This window comes from Dioscorea cayenensis, chromosome 5 (genome assembly GCF_009730915.1).
Source record: "Dioscorea cayenensis subsp. rotundata cultivar TDr96_F1 chromosome 5, TDr96_F1_v2_PseudoChromosome.rev07_lg8_w22 25.fasta, whole genome shotgun sequence".
NCBI lineage: Eukaryota > Viridiplantae > Streptophyta > Magnoliopsida > Dioscoreales > Dioscoreaceae > Dioscorea > Dioscorea cayenensis.
Genome location: NC_052475.1, coordinates 26,068,939 through 26,091,942, shown reverse-complemented (window position 1 = coordinate 26,091,942; position 23,004 = coordinate 26,068,939). Strand labels below are relative to the sequence as shown.

The 23,004-nt window shown below is 35.7% G+C and overlaps 4 protein-coding genes across 4 annotated transcripts; 1 reads left to right on the top strand and 3 right to left on the bottom strand.

Moving 5' to 3' along the window:
• Positions 1–405: 405 nt before the first annotated feature.
• LOC120260680 (protein PUTATIVE RECOMBINATION INITIATION DEFECT 1) lies at positions 406–6,773 on the top strand. The gene is made up of 10 exons (XM_039268219.1): positions 406–861; positions 1,179–1,291; positions 1,389–1,573; positions 2,434–2,742; positions 2,840–3,812; positions 3,887–4,586; positions 4,851–5,131; positions 5,208–5,877; positions 6,183–6,248; positions 6,322–6,773. The coding sequence occupies exons 1-10, from the start codon at positions 418–420 to the stop codon at positions 6,382–6,384; spliced, it is 3,804 nt and encodes a 1,267-aa protein (XP_039124153.1). The 5' UTR covers positions 406–417; the 3' UTR covers positions 6,385–6,773.
• Positions 6,774–8,687: 1,914 nt separating this feature from the next.
• Positions 8,688–12,778, bottom strand: LOC120261264 (receptor-like kinase TMK4). Its single transcript, XM_039269078.1, has 2 exons — positions 10,462–12,778; positions 8,688–9,527 (listed from the first exon to the last, which is right to left on the bottom strand). The coding sequence occupies exons 1-2, from the start codon at positions 12,710–12,712 to the stop codon at positions 9,046–9,048; spliced, it is 2,733 nt and encodes a 910-aa protein (XP_039125012.1). The 5' UTR covers positions 12,713–12,778; the 3' UTR covers positions 8,688–9,045.
• Positions 12,779–18,421: 5,643 nt separating this feature from the next.
• LOC120261710 (probable DNA replication complex GINS protein PSF3) lies at positions 18,422–20,356 on the bottom strand. The gene is made up of 7 exons (XM_039269693.1): positions 20,182–20,356; positions 19,816–19,891; positions 19,664–19,735; positions 19,486–19,586; positions 19,181–19,273; positions 18,879–19,018; positions 18,422–18,789 (listed from the first exon to the last, which is right to left on the bottom strand). The coding sequence occupies exons 2-7, from the start codon at positions 19,858–19,860 to the stop codon at positions 18,659–18,661; spliced, it is 582 nt and encodes a 193-aa protein (XP_039125627.1). The 5' UTR covers positions 19,861–19,891; positions 20,182–20,356; the 3' UTR covers positions 18,422–18,658.
• On the bottom strand, positions 20,185–22,587 carry LOC120260184 (cyanidin 3-O-rutinoside 5-O-glucosyltransferase-like). Its single transcript, XM_039267625.1, has 2 exons — positions 21,238–22,587; positions 20,185–20,316 (listed from the first exon to the last, which is right to left on the bottom strand). Exons 1-2 carry the CDS (start codon positions 22,585–22,587, stop codon positions 20,185–20,187), a joined length of 1,482 nt encoding a protein of 493 aa, XP_039123559.1.
• Between the last annotated feature and the right edge of the window lie 417 nt (positions 22,588–23,004).

Genomic DNA, 23,004 nt, shown 5'->3' with positions numbered 1-23,004 from the left:
GCCAAATTTTTTTTTCCCTAATTTTAATCATGGAAAAACACTCTGTCCTTATCTTCGTCTCATGTAATTCCTTCTAAAAAGATTTTTATGGAACGTTTAATTTTGATACGTGGGTTTCGGGGCCCACTTAAAATCAAATAAGAATAAGGAAATTGAATAAATGAGATAGTTTTGCATATAGTCCATTAAATATATATATATATAAAAGAAAATATGAGTAAATGCAGTGCAAGTGCAGTGCGCAAAGGGAAAATAATAATAAAAAAAAATATTTTAATTTATTTTTAATACTCAAATTTCTGTTTGAATAAGATGATCCGGCGGAACATCCTATCACTCCGTCCTTTGATAAATACCAGTGCATTCAAAATCCAGCCAGAAGAGGGAACTCAAATACCAATCGGAGTTGCCGCGAAGATGTCAAGCGAAATGCGCGACGAGGACGAGGAGATGGGGATCGCCGGCGAGATGCCGTCCTGCGGGAAGGGCCACCGCTCGTCGCTGGTGCTGCAGACCTTCGAGGGCGGCGCCATTTGCCTGGTCTGCCTCTCTGCCCTCCTCTCGGACCCTAGCTCCCCATCCCACCACGTCTCTTACGCCCTATCCCAAGTATCCGCCGCCTTCCGGAGCCCGAGCTTCCTCCTCGGCCTCCGCACGGTCCACCCTCACTTCCTTGTAGCTCCTCTTGTTCGCGCCCTGTCTTCCTTCGACGACGAGCCCCTGGCTCGCCAAATCATCGACCTCATCTCCGATCTTTGCGGTGATGGCGGATCTGGGTCCATTTCTTCGGATTTTATTTCTCGGATTTCGGATGTGCTTTCCTCCGGCTCGCTCGCGTGGAGCCGGCGGCAGGTCCACATGGTAATCACTCTATCCTCATCGTTTGTTTGTTCAGATCGAACACTCATCTGGCTGATAGAAGCAAAACTTCTGGAATTATTATTTTCAAGAGTGATTTTTGGAGATTTTCAAACTCAGACCCCTCTTTTAAGGTCTATAAGGACATGAGGATGGAAAATGGTGTATATTAACTTGCCTAGATGATTGACACTATGACGAGGGATCCTTTTTTGTTCTTGTTGTATGATGTCAGAGAAACAGCTCAGATTTCACTTCTTCAATGTTATAGTTTGTTAGTCTGTTCATTTTTGTAATCTGTTTATGTCCTCAAAATGCAGCTTCATTGCTTAGGATTACTACTAGATTCTCACCAAAGCAGTAACCCAACAACCCATATTAGAGATAAAGCTGCTCTTTTCTCCAACCTTGTCATTGGTATGCAGCTTCCAAGGTGAACTAGACAATGAGATGCACATATACTTTTTAATGTTACTTTGTAATGATCGCACATTCTATGTTGGTAATACCTGTTCCTCTTTGTGTCATAGTGAAGAGATTCGGGGAGAAATCTTGTTCATATTGTATAAGCTATCTGTTCTTGAAGGCACGCCATGGGATAGCTATGACAACAATCATGTAGAAGTCTCATTGATTGAAACAAGCCAGCTGCTGCGCCTTTCACTTGAAGTTTTGCTTAAGACCCAGCATGATGAAGTGCGTTTAAATTGTATAGGTATTCTTCTTACCTATTCTACTGATAAAGCATTGTGTTTATAGACTAGCTATAGAAATTGTATTCTTGTTGTGTATTTCAATGTAGTTTGCCAGATAGAAAATGGAACTTTTACTCAAGTCCACCTTAATGTGCACCATCATTTTTGGACCAAGGGGTTTCTTATAGTTAGATCCTCACAAAATAACTCTTGGAAGATGGTGATGATGATACTATTCATTAGGGCTTTGGCATTTGAATTAGTATTGTTGGGGCAACTTTTATCCCAAGTTATGCTAAATTTTCATGAGCATTAACTCGTAGTGCTTTCCAATTCAAATTGTATCGGTCCAGTTAATGGCAGATAGTAAATAATGATTTTTCTTTCAAAAGTTTAAAAGTGAATAATATTTCTATTGTCACTAATAAGTGGTTATATCAGTTAAACAAATCAAAACTTTTAAAAATGTTATTCCCCTTGTGTTGGGCAACTTGGGATATCGTCACATGGTTGCCCCAAGTTATTCCCAACCAAACAGCACTGTTTGTAGCTGCACAAGACTCGATAGCTGAAATGTAGTTTGATTTAGAAATTAAATCATAAAAATATTAATGTAACTGCTAAAAGATTTAGATGCCATAAATTCTCTTGCTTTAAAAATTTGATACCGTACAAGACTCCCTGTTATGGAGTCTCTACAAAGACTTATTCCTGGTTATTTTCAGTATCCTAAGTATTCTTTGTTTTCAGATGACCAAATACACTAAAGTATATATTTCTAATTTTGAACACGATTGCTGTAGGATTTTAACATGATGATTTGATAATAATTTTTTTTTCCAAGTACATATCTGACAATTAGTATGTTCAATTTTTTCAGCATTGTTGACAGTATTAGCTAAGAAGGGGTTATTTGAGGATTCGTGCAGAAGTGATCTAATTCATATGAGCTTCCAAGAAGCAGATAATTTGACAGAAACAGAAAAAGAAATGCTTCATATTCCATTGGTTAACTTGTTTGCTGATGCCATAAAAAATCCTTTGCTCTCTTCTGATGCGCAAGTGCAGATCAGCACATTGGACCTAGTATTTCATTGTCTTTCGTCTAACTCGAATAGCTTTGGACAGATTCAAACGCTAATGGAGGAAAATATTGCAGATTATGTTTTTGAAGCACTCAGGCTTTCAGGTGAGAAATAGACTTTTAACAGCTGTGGCGAGTATTTATTTCTGATGGCTAATGATGAAGACAAATGATACTTATTGCCTGTTCCTTATTTAACCAGGGAACAAGGATCCCCTGGTTATCTCCTGCCTCCATGTTCTTGATCTTTTAGCAACTGCTGAGGATTCTTTCAGACAAAGACTTCATGTTGGGTTTCCCACATTGCTTTCGGTTCTCCATTACATTGTAGAGATACCTCTTCATCCAGTGCAACACCAGGCTATAAAGCTTGTGTGGATTTGCATCTCAAACTGTCCTGGAATGGTATCTATATCTCAGGTTGAAGAGATAATAGTCACATTGAAAGGTTTCTTTTCAAGACATGGCAGGGGGGAAGTGGATATCCCTCCTGAAACTTTCATCTTGGCTTGTTTAACCTTTGTGGAGATTATTAAATCACCATCTGCTAGTCAAGTGCAGAAATTAAGACCAGTGATCCAAGAGGCATCAAAGAGTGCAGTTGCTTCATCTGTTTCATTACCCCATGGAAGTTCCACGCCATATCTTTTGTATTCCCTCTACATTTTAAAAGAACTACACATGCATAATCATGAAGAAAGTTCCACTGTAGATGCTGAAAATGAAGAGCTGGAGAAAAGCGTTATACAAATCTGTGAAACCTACCTGTTGTCTTGGCTCGAAAGATATAGGGATGAAGGGGAAGAGGAGGAAGTTATTCTGGGAGTACTTGAGATTTTTCATCTTATTTTACTAGAAGGATATGAAATTCAAGCTCATAAGTTTGCAGAGACTCTGGCTTCCTCATATTGGTTCACATTGTCATTTGGATGTTTGGGTGTTTTTCCATCAGATCGAATGAAGTCTAGAATCTATTTAATGCTCAGCTCTATTGTTGACCGAATTTTTGGCCCAGGTTTTGGAGAATCCATCATGCTTGCTTATATTTATCTTCCATCTGACCCTATGGAGTTGTTATTTCTTCTTGGTCAGGATGGTTCACATGATTCCACTTTGATGTGTTGTCAACGAGCAACTCTTCTAATTTTGTATGTCAGTTCATTGTATGATGAGAGGTAACTTGCGGCATGGTTAATTCCGTCTATTATGCCTTATTCACAATCTTAAAAATCTTCTTTCTTCACCTCAGGCTAGCTGATGAAAACCAGGTTTTGGCTTCTTTAGAGCAGTATATTCTTGTGAATAGCCACAATTTTTCCTGTGAGACCACAGATACCATCTTGTTGACTCAACTAATTTTTCTTTATGGACTCTTTAAAAGTGCTGCGGGACATAGGACATCTAACAACACAGAAGCTGAAAAGCTGTTTTTCAACTTGGCAGTTAAAATGGAGTGGGACTTGCTTAATATACGCAGTCATCCAAAAGCCCTAAAATGGCTTTTTCAACAAGAAGAACTCATAGAGCCCTTGTCTTACCAGTTGCTGAATTTTTGTAGAATACATAGCACAGGCAAGGATAAAGTCAGTACCTATTCAAGAAACATTAAGACAATGGATCTTCAAATGGTAGCAGAACTGGTGGTTTCTGGAGATAATTGTGCAACATCACTGTTGGTTTCTTTACTGGAAGATGTAATTGAGGAAGGAAGGGAAGATGACACGATTTCAATATTGAGAGTTATTGAAGCAATTTTGGGCATATATCCAGATTCCTCTAATCAATTTTCTTTGAATGGCATCAGTGATGCAGTCTATTACGTCTGCCACTCAAGGCATTGCTCACACATGATCTTTGTGAGTTGCTTGCTTTTGATTTTCAACATTCTTTATCTGATAAACTCTACTGCAATTTCCAAGGAAGGAAAATGGCCTGCCATTACTTTCAAGGTATGCCACTCCTTGCTTCTGCCTAATGCTACCATGGAAATTGATCTTTACACTGCTGTTTGACCCAAGTTGAATAGTGAAATTGGATAATACCTATTCATGTCTGCAAGCAGCTTAAATGTTAATCCAGATACCTGATCACCAGAAAATTGGATCAGATGTGTTTAGTTTTGGTTATAGAAGAATAGATTTTTATTGGTGACACGATATATCAATCTTTCTCAGTTATTTGATGACAACATGCTGATTGCATCTTTTATGCAGTTGCTTGAGTTTCTACATCCCAAATTAGCTTCTCAAACAAGTGGATCAGAAGAGCATCTTGTAATCAGCATTCTTTGCCTAATCCTACAACATGCTTCCAGTGATGTGCTTACCGAATCTTCAAAGGCCATAATTCTTTGCACTTCTCTGATTTCAGCAGTTGATATTGTGGTAAAAACAGCCTGCGCAAAGGGTCCTGCTTTAGCTGATTACAATGAAGAAACTGCTACTGGAGAATCTCTAGTATTTGTTCTTTTGCTATTCTTCTACTCACTAAAAAGGTTAACACTTTTAACTTGTTCCACCCAGATCGATTCTTTCCATGTTTCTGAATAACAGTTTTTTCTTTGTTTCCAGTTCGCATGCTCTCTTTCACCAGACTATTGACTGGCAAGATTTCCTCCAAACATCAGGTGAAGTTCAGCCCCTAAAGGTTATGCGCATTCAGTGCAATGATTTATGCAGGTTGGTACACTTTGGCTCTTCTCTGGTCAAGCTGGTTGCTTCACAGTGCCTGGTGGAGTTGCTCAGTAGAATTTCAGATCAAACAACTAGCAAAAATGAGGGTTCAAAATGCTCAGGCAGGTATCTGGAGTCCATGATGGCCGTAACAGAAGGCTTACTTTTTTACGATGACAGTACTGTTGCTGCAAATTGTGGTACCTCTTTGTCTATTATTTTGGGGTGGGAAAAGTTGGAGATGCAGGATAAGAGAATGATCAAAAGTTCTAAATGGTGTAGGCTGGCTATGGAGGAACTATCATTGACTCTAGCTGCTCCTCGTTTGGCATTGAAATCCTTCACAAACCAGCACAAGGCAGCAGCTCGTGTGGCTGTTGCATTGCTTAGATTGGGTCAAGTGCCTGAATGGATGCCATCTATATTTAGTAGCTCCTGTATCTCTGGGATAATAAGCAACCTTTCTGCCAGTAACTTGAGCACAGAGATAGTTATGATGTTCCGAGCACTAATGTCAAGAAAATATTTAGCCGAAGGTCAAATCGCAAGTCTTCGTAACTTGCTTCAGGTTAAACTTCCATTCTCATATTTAAATTCATTCCACGATCTTCACCGGGAGTTAACATTAACATGCATGCTAAATCTCTGAAACAATAAGTTATAGTTTCTATGTCCAAGTTCTCAACTGCCATTGTTCTAGAACATAATTTTGTGTTAAAGGCTTTGTTCAGTGTGCTGTGTTAATTTTAACTTCTTTTCGCATTCTCTCGCTAAATTCTGGTCTCCTGCTTTGAAAAGCAATTTGTTCTTTAGACTACAAGTTGAACTGAGTAAACACGACCGATATTGACAATGGTCTGTCTAAAATTGCAGGCCGCTAGAAAGCTTGTATATATGGATGGCTCTAAACAGCAATGTGAAGTGATACACGTTCAGAAGGTGACTTCCATTCCAGATGACATAGGTAACGTGCGCAGTCTACTTATTCACCTCATGTTGTTTCATAAAACAGGCTTCGGTGAAATTCAACCAAAACACAAAAGGCTGTTGGAAGAAATCGAATTATTTTCGCTAGAGTCATCCAGACAGTGAATATATCTGCTACAATATACTAAATTTTCAGCTAAAGTTCATAAACAAATGGAACGCACAATCCAAGTAAGTTCACCAAGCTTTTCTTTTTACTCTCTGTATTCATTATACTGATAATTCATTCACTGTGTTCTATGAAAGTTAGATCATTGCATTAGTCTTTTGTCTTGCAAATAGCATGGAAATAGTATGCAAATAGTGACAACTTGCATATAGTATTACGCTAATTCCTTTTCTTTTCTTCTTTGATGCATTCTCCCTAATGATTTTTAAGCTTATGTGAAATTACTTTAGAGCCCTTTTCATACTTAAAAAATCATTCTCAATCTCTAACCAATGTCCACTTTTTTCCTTCAAATTTCTTACAGTAAGAAAGTGTTTTGCTACCATTTGAGAATGATTTAAAGTCATTGATGGCGTATTTTGATCGTTGACAAATATAATAAATATTGACAAACCATGTTTAAAATAATAAATATTGTTGACATATTCTTTTGGATGTTTTTATCGCATAAAAAATATTAAGATATTTTCAAACAATATTAAAAAGAGAGTAAAAATTAAAATCTTGGCACGATATCATATTTATTTGTTTTGTAATACTCTTCATCCCAAAATGTGGGACATAAAAGAAAGAAAAAAAGAAAAAACAAAAATCTTCAAGCATTGGCTGATTGTTCAGTATATAAATAAATAAATAACCAAAACTTGAGTTAAAATCGGATTAACTGTGGATTATGCGTTATTGGCTGTAAAAAGTTATTAATAAATCCGATCCTAAAGAATTTAATTTCACATTTATCATTCTCTCAAGTACTTCTTACCCATTTAAAAATAATAAAATAAATTTGCATATCTCTCCCCAGATATCTCGTGATAGTACACGCAGGTATGCTTGTGCACAGTATGAAAAACACGTGTAAAAGACGTGTAAATTTGCGTAGCTTGAAAACTTCCCCTGATTCACATAATATTGTTTTCTAGAGCTCTAAACAACCAATAAACATTAAAAGCAACGTTATTGGGTTTTTTTTTTTAAATTTTCAATAAGGTTAAAATAATGATTTTTTTTAGGAGTTGAACCCTCAGCATATAACGTGGGAGTTAATCGTACTACTATTTATCTATTATGATGATGATTTAAAAATTAAAAATTTATAATTTTATTAAAAAAAAAATACAATCACTAAATGATAGGACAAAAACTAGAACAACCACAACATCATAGTTTAAAACTAAATTGCACCAAATTGGTTTTTCTAAGAGATCAAGAGTTTTTAATAATAATTAGAAAATTTCATGGTCCTTAACATCATAGGTTTTTAATAATAAGAGATCAAGAGTTTTTCGGAAAAGTTTTATACAGAAATTTAAAACGGTAAAGTAAACTACAAAACTAGTTTCCTAAAAGAGTTTTCAATTATTTTTTTTATTAAAACTTATTATTTTGAAATGAGTCTTTCCGAACATAGCGCCACCATTCAAGCAACCTGTAGACTCTTCTTCAACATGGCTTAGGTGTGTTATGCATGTAAGTATGAACACAGTCCTCTGATTTCCCACCCACCATCATAATCCAAGACTGCAAGTTTTCTTCTAAACATGGTTATAAATAGAAATAGAAATAGAAATTGTAGTATAATTAATGACAGACTTAACTTTCAAGTCAACCAAACATGTTTACCACACCAATTACAAATGTCATCTTCAAAGTCTCTCTGGCCAACTACCACATGATATGAGGACTCACACTACTCCCCACTTCCATGTGATCACTGACCCTCAAAAGTCTCTTTCTTTTTTTATACTTTACAAGCATGCTTATCTTGCATGACAGAGAATCCCACTTCATGCAACCTATCAATCTCTAACTAAAATAGATTATCATTTGTCTATATCCATCTTGCAATCAATATCTATAGCTTCTTTTTCATAAATACCCCTGTCAAATTTATATATTAGAAAAACTTAATTTAAATAAAACTATAATGATATTTGATTAGAAATGGTATGCATGCAGGCATATATAGAAACTTTTTTAAGGGGCGCCAAATGGAAGGAACCATAAAAACTAAAAGTTAAAATGCTATTTGATTAGCAAGGTTAAATATATGTGTGTGAAAAACTAAACTAGGCGAAGACATGCACAGATATGCAAGGGCAAAGAAAAAACCCCTCATAAAAACTTTATATAATGGCATTGCCCAAACAATCAAATAAACAAGATATAATTGAAATTACACGTTTTTTTTTTATATATATTAAAAAAAATGTTCTCCGGTCACCTAACTTAAATATGTGCTCTTCCACTAACTATCCACATACAAAACCAAAAAATATCTTTCATCACAACAGAGAATGCAACAAAACAAACAACTTCTGTCATCTGGGTTTCAAAGAAGAAGATCAAAAGACAAAAAAAAAAATACAAATCAGAATCTAAAAATAAGATGTCAGAAAGGATCATAAATAATAAGGACTTCAAAGAACAGTAGATGTTGGAGTGAGAGAGTTTCAGAAGCTATCCCTTGAAGTAGGAACCCATCTTTAGAAGTAGATGCAATTTGAGACTTTCCCCACCTCATCACCTCATCACAGCATCTGAGCATTTAATCAATTGTCTCTTGATTGATGAGATATGTAGCTAGTTTCTCATCATGCTTGCTACACGGGAATTTTCGATACTTCCTCTGTAACTGCCGAATAAATCAGTTGTTGAAGACCCGTCCCCGAGTTGCCATTTCTGCATTCTCTGAGCGAGGTTTGTGCCTGAATCACATAAATCTCCCTCATCATAGCTTGTAGGCTTCCATTGTTCGATAAGTGGAGCCAAAACATTAACAGCATGGCCCATGTCAGGTCTTTGATAAGGTTCCCGTGCAGTGCAATGGCGCGCTAGTTCTGCCACTTCCAATAAACCTTCTCTAGATTCATCATCGAGATCCAGAAATGAATCCACTGTCTTCATGAACTTTTCCTTGTTGATGATGTTTCTACGGAAGCATGTTACTAAGTGGGTTTCATCTTCAGGCCGGGTCTCATCTAGTGCCCTCCGTCCCGTGATCAGCTCCATTAGAATCACACCGTATGCATACACATCAACCTTTGTTGTCACTTTTCCAGTGGCTGTTTAAAAGAACATAAATTAGACAACAGGGAGAGTGCATTAATCTCCAAGAAGAAGAAGAAACACAGTCACACATCCCAGTGTATAAATGAATATATTGTGCCTTGTTGGAAATGTGGCAAACATCACCAGAAACTATAACCAGCAGACAGTTAAGAATCTGGCCAAGTAAACAAAATTGGGTGGACATTTTCTGGTTAACTGACAAATTGGAAATGTGAGTTTATCGAAGGACAGTGACTACACTAAATTCTTTAAACTAAAAATATCAACCAACAGCATCAAACAATCTAAAACCTTAGTCTGTAATGATTAATTGACACCTTATCACAAAGCAAACATTGCATAAGGTTGCAGTGTACAAAAATCATACACTACAATGTAACATTAGCATACAAATGAAATGTCACCTAGCAATAGGAAACACAACCTTCTATACCATTTAGACATAACAACATAAGCATCATAGTTTAGAGGAAGAGAATTAGTCAAATACAACACATTTTCAATCCTTAAATTGGTCTTCAATTCTTCATGAAGGCAGCTCCTGACTATATGGTTCATTACTTTAATATTCTATAACTACAATAACTTCTCTATGCCAATAACTGAGGAGTCAAGTGAAGAAGAAAGATACTAAGAATTGAGATTAAAGTGTTGAGCAACAAGGCAAATAAAGGACTTGTATTCCGAAAAAAGTCACACGTATCAGGAAAAATACTGAATATCATGAGCAACCAAGACATGTCATAACAATCTCATTTTTCTTTTCTTGAGCTGATTAAGAACGGCATGAGTCAAGTTCATAATACACGGCATCACATTATGAACATGTATCCAAGCATTAAATAACACTACAACCTAGCAATTCCATTTGGAAGCAAAAAAATGCAGGTGATATTCAAAATTAAATAACAAGGGGAAAAGACTTACTAGCATATTCTGGTGCAAGATACCCAAAAGTTCCAGCTAACCGGGTTGCCAAGGACTTTGTGTTGTCAGCAAGCTTTACTAAGCCGAAATCTGAGACCTTTGCCCGCATATCCTTGTCCAAGAGAATGTTGGATGGCTTGAGGTCCCTGTGAATGAAGCTTTCTTGGGCCAAGCTGTGCAAGTATTCAATCCCCCTCGCAACATCTAATGCTATTGTCAATCTTTGTTTCCAACTAAGAGGAGCATACCTGCCCTCATTCCACTCAAACAAGTGTTGCCCCAGTGTTCCCTCTGGCATATACTCGTAGACGAGAAGCCTCTCATTCCCATCAATGCAGTAACCAAGGAGACCAACCAAATGCCGATGCCTAACCTTCCTGAGAACATCAATCTCAGCATGGAATTCCGCCATTCCTTTAGACCCTAAAGATTCATTCCTCTTAACAGCCACTAAAGTCCCATTCAGATCACCTTTGTAGACCACACCAAATCCACCTCTACCCAAAATATAATCTTCACTAAAATTATTGGTGGCAATCCTAAGAGCCTGAATAGACATGCTCATGCTATGATTCTCAACCAAATAGGTACCAGCACTATCAGTGCTGCTATGGCTGTATAGCTCACTGCTAGCTGCACCATTTGATTGCATACCCATGATCCCAATCTTCACCATCTCAGGCTCATGAGGAGGGCTCTGTGTCTGCACCCTGCCAAACTTGCGAGCGGTTCTCTTGTGCCGATTATAGTAAAAACAACCTGCAAAACAACCAGCAACCACCACTGCAGCTATGACCACACCTGCAATCAAACCAGCCGAACTAGAGCTTTTTTTACCAGATTGGTCTCCACTAGAAGGAGATACTCCGGGTGATCCATTGTTATCACCAGAAGACTGGTCAGGACTACCACCAGAACCCGAACCATCACCCAGACTAGGATTTCCAGACAATTTCACAGTCACCGAAGACTTGAAATTTGGTTTGCTCCCCGAAAGATTGTTATTCGAAACATCCAAGAGCTGCAACAAAGGCATTGACGCCAATGCCTCCGGGATCTTGCCAGTGAGTGAATTGTTATTCAGTATCAGCTTCGTCAACGTGGTAAGATTAGCTACATCTGGGGAGATAATACCCGTGAAATGCTTGTTTGCAAAGTTGAGCACTTGGATGTTCTTGGACGCGTCACACGCAACTCCAGCCCATCCGGCACAAGGGTCATTCCCATTCCATGAGGTTGCCAGATCAATCGGATACCCGAAGCCTCCGGCGATGGACAACAAGATCATCACTTTCGGATCACAAGGCCCCGGAGTTTTGCTGCAAAAGTTGTTACCTTTATCCACATCAAGCTTGGCACTGGAGGAGAATTGAGGAAAAGGCCCCTGGAGCTTGTTGTTGGAGAGAGTGACGTTGGTGAGGGTAGGGCAAGTGAGCAGTGACTCCGGGACGACGCCGGTGAGGTCGTTGTCGCGGACATTAAAGGAGAGGAGGTTGGTGAGGTTGGAGACGTCGGGGATCGGACCGGTGAAGCTGTTAGACTGGAGCCAGATCATGGAAAGCTGGGTGGCAGATCCAATGACGTCGATCCTCCCGGAGAGCTTTGCGCCGGAGCCCTGGTTGTTGAGGATGAGGTTCTGCAGGCCGGAGCTGCCAAAGGAGAGAGGGAGACCCCCCGTAAGTTGGTTGTAAGATAAGCGGAGAGTCTGCAAGCTCGGCATTGTGCCGAGGAAGTCCGGGATGGTTCCGTTGATGCTGGCGTTGGAGGCAGAGAAATCAGTGAGGCTGTTGCACTGGGAGAGATCATCAGGGATGGACCAAGGATCCAAAGGGTTGTCATCGAGGGAGATCTTCTGGAGAGAAGCGAGACCAGAGAAGAAGCCATTAGGGATAGAATTGAACAAGTTACCGTCAAGGGCGACAATTTGGAGAGAGGTGGAGAGGGACGGAATACTGCCGGCGATCTGGTTTTGCTGGAGCTGTAAGGATTTGAGGGAGGAGAGCTTGTTGAGGTTGGGGGGGAGGGAACCACCGAGGGACTTAGATCCAAGGTTGATTTCAGTGACGGCGCCGGATGAGTCGCAGTTGATGCCTTGCCATTTGGAGGTGCAGGGATCGGAGTTGGGTTTCCAGGAGGGAGGAGTGTTGGTGAGGGATATGGCGAGGGCGGCTATCACGTCGGCGTCGGCGCCACTGGAGGAGGAGAAGAGCAATGTGACGGAGAAGAAGATGAGGAGAAGCTTGATGGCCATGGCGATGGGATCCGAGAAGAGATTGAGAGGGGGGTTTGGATGAGAGCTTGAAGAAGGAGTGGGGGAGGCGGCGGTGGGGACCTGGGTTTTTTTATTTTTATTTATTTATTTATTTATTATTCCTTGGGTTTTGATCTGAAGATTGGCTGGCAAAAGCGCGTTTCAGTGTTTTTCTTTTTTTTATTTATTTTTTAAGAAGTAAATCAGTAAAAATGGAGACAGAGTGGTAAAGATGCAAGTGGGGTTTACTGTTTATTAGTGTTATTTTTATAAAAAAAAAAATTAATTTTAGAATTTTTATTTACTTCGTTCTTCTTTTACTTTGATGATTAACCGGATTTTACGGACTAAAATACTTAATTATTTTATAAAATTTTATAAAAACATTAATTTTTTTTTATAAATAAGTAATAAATGCTCCCATCTAAAAATAGTCAGAGATGTACATGTGGGAGTAATGTTCACTTAACTGTGCACTCATTTTGCACAAAATGGGATTTAAATCTGGATTTTTCTGAAACGAAAGTTTTATGTAAAGAATTTGGTGTTAATTGACCTAGTAACAGTTGGCAAATTAATTATTTTTTTTAATTTTTTTCTTTTTTAATAATAAGTAAATCAGTAAATGGAAAGGATGGTGGATGTGGTGGCAAAGTGGTAAAGATGCAAGTGGGTTTTTTTACTGTTTATTAGTTTTTTTTTTTTTAAAAAAATGATTTTAAAGTTTTTAATAATCTACAAAAATTGATTGTAGAGGTTGACTGTGGTTTTTTTTAATATAATTTGGCTGTATTTATAAAAAAGTTAAGGTTTTTGAGTTTTTAATAAAAAAAGAAGTTTAATTAAGGGTTGATGGGTAAATGTGTGTTTGAAAGATTCTTATTGGGTTTTTCGGTGATAAATTATTTTGGAGTTTTATAGAGTAAATAATTTAATTATAAATCCGGGTTATTTTAAAAATTACTAAATAAAAATCAATTTCTTTTTGGTATATTTTTAAGTTTTTTTTACCACATTTTTTATTTTCCCTTGGAGGAAAAATCTATGGCAAACCCAGGAAGGGGCATAACCAATATCAAATATTTAATAATTTACATTTTTTTTATTAGTGATGACAATTGAACTCTATATCCGGCATTTCCAAATGTCATTTTTACTTTTATGGTATGAAATAGGTATTTAAAACGAAAAAAAGATTCATTGAATCATTGTCAAAAAAATAAAAAATAAAAATAATATATATATATATATATTAATGCAATAAAATAAGTGGAAGATGTGGTATCCATATGGGACTAACAGATAATGAATTTTGCAAATAAAAACATGAGTACAAATACTTGACTTTTTAAAAGAAAATAATAATATTTCAAAAGTTTTTAGTTAACAAAAAAAAAATTATCTAATATTAAAAGTTTTTTTGGCAATGACAATATATCTAATTTGGATCAATCAATCTTGCCATAAATTCATGAAAGTTTTAAGAAAAAGATGAAGAGAATGACAAAACAAGGAAAATGATCACTTTTTTTTAATTTATTTGTAAATATAGATTGAAATTAAATGAAAATATATCTTCAAATTACATTCAAATCAATTTAAATACCAATACAATAGTTCACACTAAAAAAGATTCTGCTAAAGATTATAATTTGTTTGAGTTTCTTCATTCTGTATATATATATATATCATAATGCCTATTTAATTAACATAATTCATTTTGAAAATAATGAATTAATGAAAGAAAATAATTAAAATCAATCACCAAATCTTGTAAACCTCATGATCAAATGCGAGCATTTTGATGTTTTGGTTTTCCTCTCTGTACTTGAAAATTTATTAAATCATGTTGACCAATTGTGGTAAAAGAGACATTTCAAGGATAGTCTAATTAAATGCGTCAGTTGTATATTAATTGTTCCTCATAATCTATTTACTAAATGAGATATTGTGACATTGTCCCACAAAATATATTTTTTATTACTATTATTTTAATTATTGTTTTAATTATTATTAATGAGCAAATAAGTGATAAGGAGTTATAATTTTAAAAACTATGTCATCATTTATATTAAATAAAAATTTTGGGATTACAAGGAAGAAACACAATATAAGGTAAAAAAATATAATCCTTTTTTTTTGACAAGTAAAGAATAATAACGCATTTCTTTCCATAGCGAAAAATTGAGAGTTTAATTTTTTACTATAATAATTAAAAGTTGGGATTTATTTATATTTATAAAATAAATAACAGTCTAATTATCTAATGTAAAACTTAATTAAATTATATAAAAAAATTTATTAAATATTGAGTATTTTTAATATTAATATAGTAATTTGTCATTTTCATTTTTTTTAATTTTATATAATATAGACAAGCAACTATGCATATTTACTATACTTTAACTGGGTGCTATGAGATAATCAAACTCTCAATTTCTACACGGGTGTTAAATAACTTATTATTTATTTATTAGAGTAATGAACACTTTTTAAAATATGTTTGTTTAAAAAAAACTATTTTTCTAAAAAAATTAACAAAAACTATTAAATATTTTGTCCCTATCAGTGAATTGAAAGGATAAATAATTTTGACTAAGTTGGATATCATATTTTATATATGGGTATGTACCTGCAACAGTGTTATATATATATATATATATTTAAAAAAAAACTTACTATACTTTCTTTATGTAAAACCTTGGATTCAAATTCATAAGTGTAAAGGCCATGTCACTCAAAACATTGCCAAGCATTGCCAAGCAATGGCTAGTTGTTTTCTTATATTTCTCTCTCTCTCTCTCTCTCTCTCTCTCACTCTCATGCAATAAAGTGTCTGTCTATTAATGTTGTGATTCATTAATTTGATAAAGTGGGACCTTCAAATGATCCAACTAGGCCAACTTGAGACTTTATACAGAAATTAATATCAAGCATACTTATAGTGATTGATGTAATATTATTTGGCTAAAATCAAACAAATGTTTTCAAATAATTGGATATATGGAGATCCATGTGTCAAATCTATATCATTAATTTATAAGAAAAATATATGTTATTAAAATTATGCCATGATATATATATATATATATTTTTTGAATAATCACTAAAGCCTAGAAAATTACAGTTATTTCACTCAGTTGATTGTTTTCAAAATAATCATCGATGCTTAATTATTTCAAACGTCACCACCGAACGATTACAGCGCCCATTACCAATCACTGACTACGCTTTCTAAACGCTGACTAGACTTTTCACCAGATCCACGTCACCTAACGGTTCTCAGAATCATTCGGTTGACCCAAGACTGAAAATAATTAAGAACTTCAAACGATTATTTAAACAAATCAAACTCGGGAGTGAAGAACCCGTAATTTTACCAAATTTTAGTGATTATTCAAAAAATTAAACCTATATATAACTCATGCATTTTTTATGTAAAATTATCTCAAGATTTTTAATAAAGTTCCATTTATTTTCTTACTAGTGTCAATTTTTTTTTTCTGTATTCCCTTTTTTGCATAGCTTTATATTTGCTTTTATCATTGAATTTTTTTTTTTATTAATCAGTGCAAATGCATTTTAACAAAAAAGTTCCAACATTGCTTTACATAAAAAACTTGACAAAAAACACTTTAAAAAATGGACTTTTTTAACCTACTTAAGCAAGCAATAAAGAAGTAGTAGTATTTATTCCATGTGAATGTGAACATGAAAAAAAGAATGAGAAAAGTGGCAAGAATTCAAGAAGGTTGTTGATCTAATAAAAGTGGTTGAATCAGTGAGATATTGCATCAGCACCACATGCCTTCTGCTGCCTTTCTTCATGACAAAGGTCTTAATGCCTACTTCTCAATAATTTAAAATTATTCAAAAATTATTTTGTTCATGTATTAGCATTATATATATATATATATATATATCTATTATTTAAGGCAACTTTTTTAAAAAAATAAGAAATAGATTTGTTATTTTATATAATTATATCGTCACATGATATCGTAATCTTGTCATGTGATGACTTTAATGTAATTATTTATTATTATTAATAAATTAGAATTGATTTTTTTTAACTCTTTAGTAAACGTTTTTTAAAACATGGCCATTTGAGAAAAATGGAAAGTTTAATTAATATTTTTAAATCGTCCTTAGTAAATATTTTTATTCTCCCTTCCCAAGGATAATCATCTCGATAATATGTCATTATTTATGTTAACATAGGGCGATGTTGAATAATAGATTATTTTGGAACTTGTCAAAATATATCATCATTAAATTTCCATATTTCAATATAATCTTTTACAAATAAAATAAAATAGAGATTTATTAACACAAGGTTTAAAGCAATATACATTAAAAAAAAATGAAATAGAAACAAAACCACTAGATAAACACCAAACAAAAAATAGTGAAACCCATAAAAAAAACATTAATCTAAAATTAAAATTACCATATAACAATACATCCAGTGATTCAATCCATTAAACTTATGTAAACCAGAATCTTCGTACATTTCAATAAAGATAAAAAATAAAATAAAAAAATTCATGGTATTAAATTCCCACACATATATAATAATAATAATAATAATAATAATAATAATAATAATGTTTAACAATACCCTTTTTCTTCTTTTTTTTTTTAAAAAAAAAATAATAATTAATGAAACCTTATAAATTATAATTAAATGCTTATCTAAACAGGACCCACAAAGAAAGCAATAAAAAGTATTAAGATAGAGGGTGAGTGCTCCTCACAACACATAGAGAAGACATGGGTGTGGTTGCTATCAATAACAATGGCAAGAAGCAAACAAGGCAAACAAGTAAAGATGGAGCCCATGTTATTATGAACATCAAGCAACCAAGAAATAAAGAAAGACAGAAAGAAAGAAAGAGTTAATGAAATATGATGAAAAGGATTTGGGGCCACTTGACACATGTTCCTGTTTCTTTTTTTCAAGAAAAGAAAAAAAGAAAACAGGCTGATGTAGTATTACAATGTCATGTCTTTTATTTTTATTTTCATTAAAGGTAATGAGGCTTTATGGTTTCACTTGTCTAAGGTGGTAGGTCAAGTCCTCAAACCATATCCAACCTAACATAACTTGAGGGGCTTTTGTTTTGTTATACATATAACCCTATGAAAACTCAATGTTGCATTTGTGCCCTCACAATGCCAAGGGCGGTATGTATTAAATATTTTGAATGTCATTATTTATTCCTGTTATTATAATTAATCATTTAAATTAATAGTTTTTATTTAACATAATAAATTAATTAATTAATGAGCAAATATGTCCATTTGCCTCTCATTCCCTTGTCCATTCTTTTGATGTATACTCAAACATAAATATTTATACATTAAAGTAAAGAGCGTGATTCCCGTTCCTCATAATCCAAATGGCCCATCAATATATACATACCACGGAAAAAAAAAAGTTATTCATTATTTATTTATTTTTAAATAAAAATGGTCCGTAATGTAATGGGATCAAACAGTTTAAAGGCGGAAGGTTGCATATAAAAAGAAAAACTCTTTATGGTTATAAATGTATTTTCATACACATCCATTTTTACAGATGGTTTATATAAACTAGAGTTTATTTAGTTCACCGTTATTGGGCTATTTATTCAGGCCCAGGCCTTCTTTTTAACCCACTGGGCCAGGTCTGAATTGGTGAAACTAAAACAATTAGTACAATACTAGTGAAAGAAATTATCTCTGGCAACATTGCCAACAAGGCAACAAACAACTCAGTTTACAGTATGCATTCGATGTGCCTGATGATCATAAATCTTTGTCAAATTAAGAATGAGCAAGCAAAGTTAAACAACACATGAAAGCCATGATGATGCCAATGAGTTGGTACTCAGTGAACTCTGTTTCGACCTCGATGATTGCCTTACTGTGGTAAATATCCTCTGATACTAATATGGAAAAAAGTTAGGGGGAAGGAGGGTCAATTGGTAAGGTTGTTTTCCGCTTTCTGCCGAGAATGGATGCCTTCTCCAACCTTGATCCACCAACTCTCCATTTCTTAAATGATGCCATTGAAGACTGAGCAGCTTCAAACACTTCATCCATAAACAAGTGATGGATGTGTTAATCTACATAGTGTTATCAAATACATGTGAGAGCAGCCAGGGATGGCTAAGAGACTTACACTGAGTTTCTTCTTTTGTGAGACGGGGCAAGAATTTAGATGCGGCAGTTGAAGGAGTACTGTGTGACCTACTCAGCACCTCCTTGTACCTGCTGCTGAATGAGTGCAGGAGGAATGGGCCGATGCTTTTGTCCGCAATCCTAACCACAGATGAAGATCAGTGAGAGGAAACCATACTGTAATATATCCATAAATGACTAGAATTAAATGAAACTGTAGTTGTAGAATTATAGCAGAAGGGTTGCATTTGGCCTACAAATTTATTCATTGGCATTCGGCAACATATGCGAAAGGAAACTCACAATGGAACAGTTTTGCATCCCAACTCATAAAAGTATGGACACCTAATCCTGAGATCCACACATGCTGCATCAGCCTGGATTTCATTTCTTGTCCTGCAGTATCATGGTGCAATGCCATTAGATAATAAAATTGGAAGAGAATTACTATCATGCTTGTAAAACAATTAAATTTTTCCTAAAATGTAGATACTTGGATGATAGAAACTAATTTATCAAAACACCATTCTCTAACCACATGTGGTAGTGCTTACAAATTATCACTTCATGATTTAGAGCATGTAGGAGGAGAGGAGAACAAAACATACTTTTGGTTGAAGAAAGCAGGCACATTTATTGACACTGCTTGCCTCAAGTATAACTCATGAGCAAGCCAAAAGGGGAGATCAACTTGGGCACCCTTATCAACCTGAGTAAACAGAGAAATGATAAGCAAGAAGTAAAAAATGAATAGGGTTTCTAGCTCTGTTATCTCTCAAAACTTACATTATTTGTATCTGAACCAGGATCCAGCAACCCAACCCCATTTGCTCCAACTTGGAAAACTACTGACATGGGCTTAAGACACAAAATAACAATTAATAACACACTTACTACAAGTTTAAAAACAAAGAAAAAGATTCAATGAAAGACCTAACCTCCTCCTCCATAAGAATATCATTGATATTGTAATAACCTGACATCAGGCAAGGCCAAAAAAATGCACTACACTATCTGTGGTGACAAAAAATGATAATGAGTGACAAGATGAAAGTAAACACATAGAAAACATCATTGGCAGCAGAATCATGGTTAAACATGCATAAAAACTCAAACATGAAACATACAAATTATGAGAAAATTGCAATACAGACACACAGACACAGAGGATGAGTTTGCATTTCTGGAACCTCTCAATGAAACGGCGTTCAAATTCATATGTAATTTAGGAAGAAATGTGCAGGAATCGAGTGGCCAATATTGATAAAATTCTACAAAAATATCAAACCAGACTAAATTTTGACCTCTTAGTGAGATGGTGCCGCAGAGACGGAGGTGGAGAAGGAGATCGAGAGCCGGAAGAGAAGTGGAGTGGCGGTGAGTCGGGGAATGCTCAAATCGGAGACGGAGAAGCGGAAGAGAAGGTGATCCTCTGGGATCTGAGAATTTGGGGAAAAAAATCAGGGCTTTGAATTTTGGAGTTTGGAGCCAAGATTGATTTTTTTAAGCGCTTTTTTTCATTCTATTTTTAGTTCCCCCCGCCCTGCAGAACAATTTTCCACGTGGCATTAAGGCCCACTTTGGTGAAATCTTAAACTTGTTAAAGCCCGCGTTATTACCAGGCCGTCACGGCTGGGCTTGGGATGGCGTGGGCCTTATCAGGCCCGGATACTATGCATAAATTTTATTTATTTATTTATTATTTATAATTTTTTGGAAATTTTAGTTTTTTTTTTTTTTTAGATTTTTATTTTTAAATAAAAATTAAAAACTAAATGGACCACTACCGGGCAAACAAAGGTACAAGACAAGGTGTACCGGTGGGAGCAGCTCAAAGATAAAATGAGCCAAGCAACCAGTTTAGCTCCCGCCCGATTTTGAAGCCTTCATAGTAACTTTTATCTTTAACAGATAAGATTCTGTAAAACTTTATCATTATAAGTTTATAACTATTATAACTATCTGTTGTAATATATTAATATTTAAAAATTTTAATTTAATACCTATTCAAGGCCTCATACAAAGTTGAAACCATAAAATTTTTTAAACCTTATCAATATAATTATTATAAATTGATATTTAAAATTTTTAATTCAATACTTAATCAATTATATATTTTTTATCAACTAAAATTATTGATGTATTTTTAAAAAATATTAAATAATTAAAAACTCTATTTTAAAATTCGAGATGAGGTCTCACATTCACATCTCTTTGAAAACACAACCTTACAGCAACTTCCATACAAAAAAAATTAATTAATTAATTAATTACCAACATAAAACAAAACACCCATAATTAAATCAATATATAATAATAACTTAAAAAACATCTTTGATGAAATTTTTAAGATTAATAACAGAAGAGCCATCATCATCATCATCATCATCTTGTCCGAGAGCCTCCAAAGCCTTGTCCTTCCAAAACGCAGCTCTTTTTCTAATCTCCACTCCTTCACTGATCTCCTCTCCGCCCATCACAACCTCCAAACACCTCCTCAACTCCTCTCCTGTCACCATCCCATCCTCCTCCACCTCCACCCTCACTCCCACCCTCCACTCCGCCTCCCCCAACCTCGCGTTCGTCATCTGGTCCATCCACTGTGGCACCATCACCATAGGTACGCCGGCAAGCAATCCCTCAGACATGGAGTTCCACCCACAGTGACTCACAAAACACCCCACTGAACTATGTTTCAATACTTTCACTTGTGAGCACCACCCCACCACCTTACCCCTCTCCTCATAATTTATCTTCTTGATCAACTTCTCATCAATGCCTTGTCCTCTGTTGTTCTTCCTCAGCACCCAAAGGAATGGTCTCCCACTCTCTTCCAACCCTTTCAGTATCTCCTCCACTTGCTTCTCTGACAACACTGATAGACTCCCAAATGATAAGTAAACTATTGACCCTTCTTCTTTGGAGTCTAACCACTGCATGTAATTATCTGAGTCGTCATGCTCATACAGAGAAACATCTTCATCATCATCAACTAATGGTCCAATAGTGAGAAGCTCAAGCTTGTCAGAAAGGCTGGAGATGACTCCACTCTCTAAAGCAGTGAAGCTGTTCACTAGAACTTTGGTTTTGGTTTTGTTTAGTGTTTTGAAGATGAGTTCAAAGTCTGGAAGGTAAGGGTCGGAGGTGGGATTGGAGAGAAGGGAAGGGAGGTCTTTGGAGGATAATGGTGGAAGGCCTGGGAGTTGAGTTTTGGTGAGGTCTTTGAAGACAGTGAAGTAGTGATAGTAAATGGAGAAGACGGAGGCCGGTTGGATCCAGTAGAAGAAGGAAGGGATGTTGAACTCTCCGGCGATGTCAGGGACCCAAGATAAGATAATAGTGTAGATGATTCCGGTGACGGGATGGCCCTGAGAGGAGAGGTTACGGATGAGGGTGGAGAGAGTCTGGGAGCCGACTTTCTTGAACTTGACCATGAAGAGATGCCCGTCGCCGGTGTTGGGGTCGAAGCCGTCGTCACAGCCGTCGGAGAAAGAGGAGAAGAAGATTTGGTGAGGGGAAGGAGGTCCGGGGAGAGGTTGAGGTTGGTTTGGAGGGGAAGAAGGGAAGAGACGACGGAAGAAGTGGAGAGGGATGGCGAGGGTGATGCGGCCGGAGAAGGAGAGCCGGGAAAGCTGGACGGCGAGCCGGCGAGCAGGGTTGAGTTGGCCTTGTGAACCAAGGGTTACTATAAGAACGTGCTGGTTTTCCATGGTGAGGTGGGTAATTAAGGATGAGGAGGATTCAAAACAGAATTGAGAATACTAGTAATGGTGAGGACTAAGTTCATCTCCTCGGGTTTTAGAATAAAAAAAATACATTGATTCCAATCTATTATATGTGTCTCATATGATTACGTGTTAAAATTTAATAGATTGGAATCATGCAAAACTAAAGGAGATAAGCTCGTGAGAACTAATGATGGATGCTGGGCATTTATTAAATGAAATTTAAATAATGAACGCATATTTAGATGGCATTATTTTAACATTAATAATTGTATTGAATTTTGGTGCATGTGTGTTTTTAGGTTTTGTATCATTGTATTGTATGGGAAAGACGTGTGGGATGACAGCATATTTTTGGCAGGGTGCGCTAAAAACCAGAAAAGAGTTATTGATCCATTTGTC